The sequence below is a fragment of the Helobdella robusta genome (assembly GCF_000326865.2).
Source record: "Helobdella robusta unplaced genomic scaffold HELROscaffold_1273, whole genome shotgun sequence".
NCBI classification, from domain to species: Eukaryota; Metazoa; Annelida; class Clitellata; order Rhynchobdellida; family Glossiphoniidae; genus Helobdella; species Helobdella robusta.
This window is the reverse complement of record NW_008703701.1, coordinates 1-1,675: the sequence shown is the minus strand read 5'-3', so window position 1 is coordinate 1,675 and position 1,675 is coordinate 1. Positions and strand designations below refer to the sequence as shown.

The window sequence follows — 1,675 nt, the reverse complement described above, 5'->3', positions numbered from 1 at the left end:
CACTACTACTACCACTACTACTACCACTACTACTACCACTACTACTACTACTACTTCTACAACTACTGCTACTACTACTACAACTATTACTACAAAGACAAAAAATAAAATAGAATACAAAACATTAATAACAGATTATAGCTCTGACGACAACAACAACAACAACAATAATAATAATAACAACAACAATAATAATAATAATGATAATAATAATGACGTCATCGACATATTTGCCGGAAGTATGCACTTAGATTCTTGTGATGATTCCTGCCTGCCAAAACACTTGACGACCACCGTTCAACTCATCATGATACCCCCTCGAAAACTAAAAATGGACTCTTCATATTACAATGGTGAATATTGTTTGTGTGTGTGTGTGTACGTGTGTGTGTGTGTTCGTGTCTGTAGCTATAAAATTATAAATAATTATTAATGTTATTATAAATACTGTTATAATTATGACAGCTGACGACAGCAGCAACAACAACGCAACTGTTGATAATAATAATAATAACAATAATAATAAAAATAATAATAATGATAATGATAATGATAGCAATGATGACGACGAAGATGATGATGACGATGACGATGATGATGAGGATTTTGTTGCAAGCAGGGTTGTACCCTATTCCATTGAAACCATGTACAAGCTATGCGGTAAGTGTTGATGATGATGATGATGATGATGGCTGGGTTGATGATGATTGTGATGATGATGATAATGATGATGATGATGATGACGTTGCTTATGATTTAACTCACAAATTTAACAAAATATTCACCCGACCAAGCAAATTCAACCCCAAATTATCATAATTTATTCGAAAAACTCAAAAAAGGCCATCCAATCCCGTTACTCGATCTCATGCAGCTGGCCAATCAAAACACCGACCGAATTATCCCGACCAATGAGAATTCAGTTGAGAATTTTCAACCTGAATACATATTCGACGGCTTAAATTCGCTGGCTGAAATTAGCGTAAACGAAGTTGGACAGGGTCTAATTAAAATTCCATTTACATTTTCGGCCGCCATAAAAAGAAGAAGTGATGACGACGATGATGACGTCATAATTAATAATAAAAACAATAATAATAATAATAATAACAACAATGATGATAATGATGATGATGAGAACGATGATGATGAGGACGGTGATGAATGGAAGAGAAAGAAGGAGTTGATCGTCGGCATCTCGACTGTGAAAGGTTTTTATTGCGATATTTATTTTTTTAAAAACAACAAAAACAACTATGACGTCATCAACAACATGACGTCATGTTTTTTTTTGGTCACCAATAAAAACAACAACAACAACATCAACAAAAACATCAACAACAGCAACAACAACAACATTATCAACAACAACAACAAAGTCGACTCATGTGATCTTACATTTATTAATTAGGCACGTTTCTGCTGCATGCATTTGCGATAGTATAAATACATACATACACACACCTGCAAACACATACATGCATACAAACCAACAAACATACATACATACAAACAAACATACAAACAAACAAACAAACAAACAAACATACAAACAAACAAACAAACATACAAACATACAAACAAACATACAAACAAACATACAAACAATACGTACATACCTACATACATACATGCATACAAACAAACATATGTACAGACAGCTGTTGTCATGGTT

At 33.3% G+C, this 1,675-nt stretch overlaps 1 protein-coding gene across 1 annotated transcript in view; it reads left to right on the top strand.

Annotated features, from left to right (window-relative positions):
• Positions 1-1,411, top strand: part of HELRODRAFT_184577 (hypothetical protein) — a gene marked incomplete at both ends in the record, with an annotated part of 3,948 nt that extends 2,537 nt beyond the window's left edge. Inside the window, 3 exons of the mRNA XM_009014004.1 lie at positions 135-353; positions 466-660; positions 843-1,411. Of these exons, the coding sequence (XP_009012252.1) occupies positions 135-353; positions 466-660; positions 843-1,411 (983 nt within the window). The remainder of the gene's footprint in view (positions 1-134; positions 354-465; positions 661-842) is intronic.
• Between the last annotated feature and the right edge of the window lie 264 nt (positions 1,412-1,675).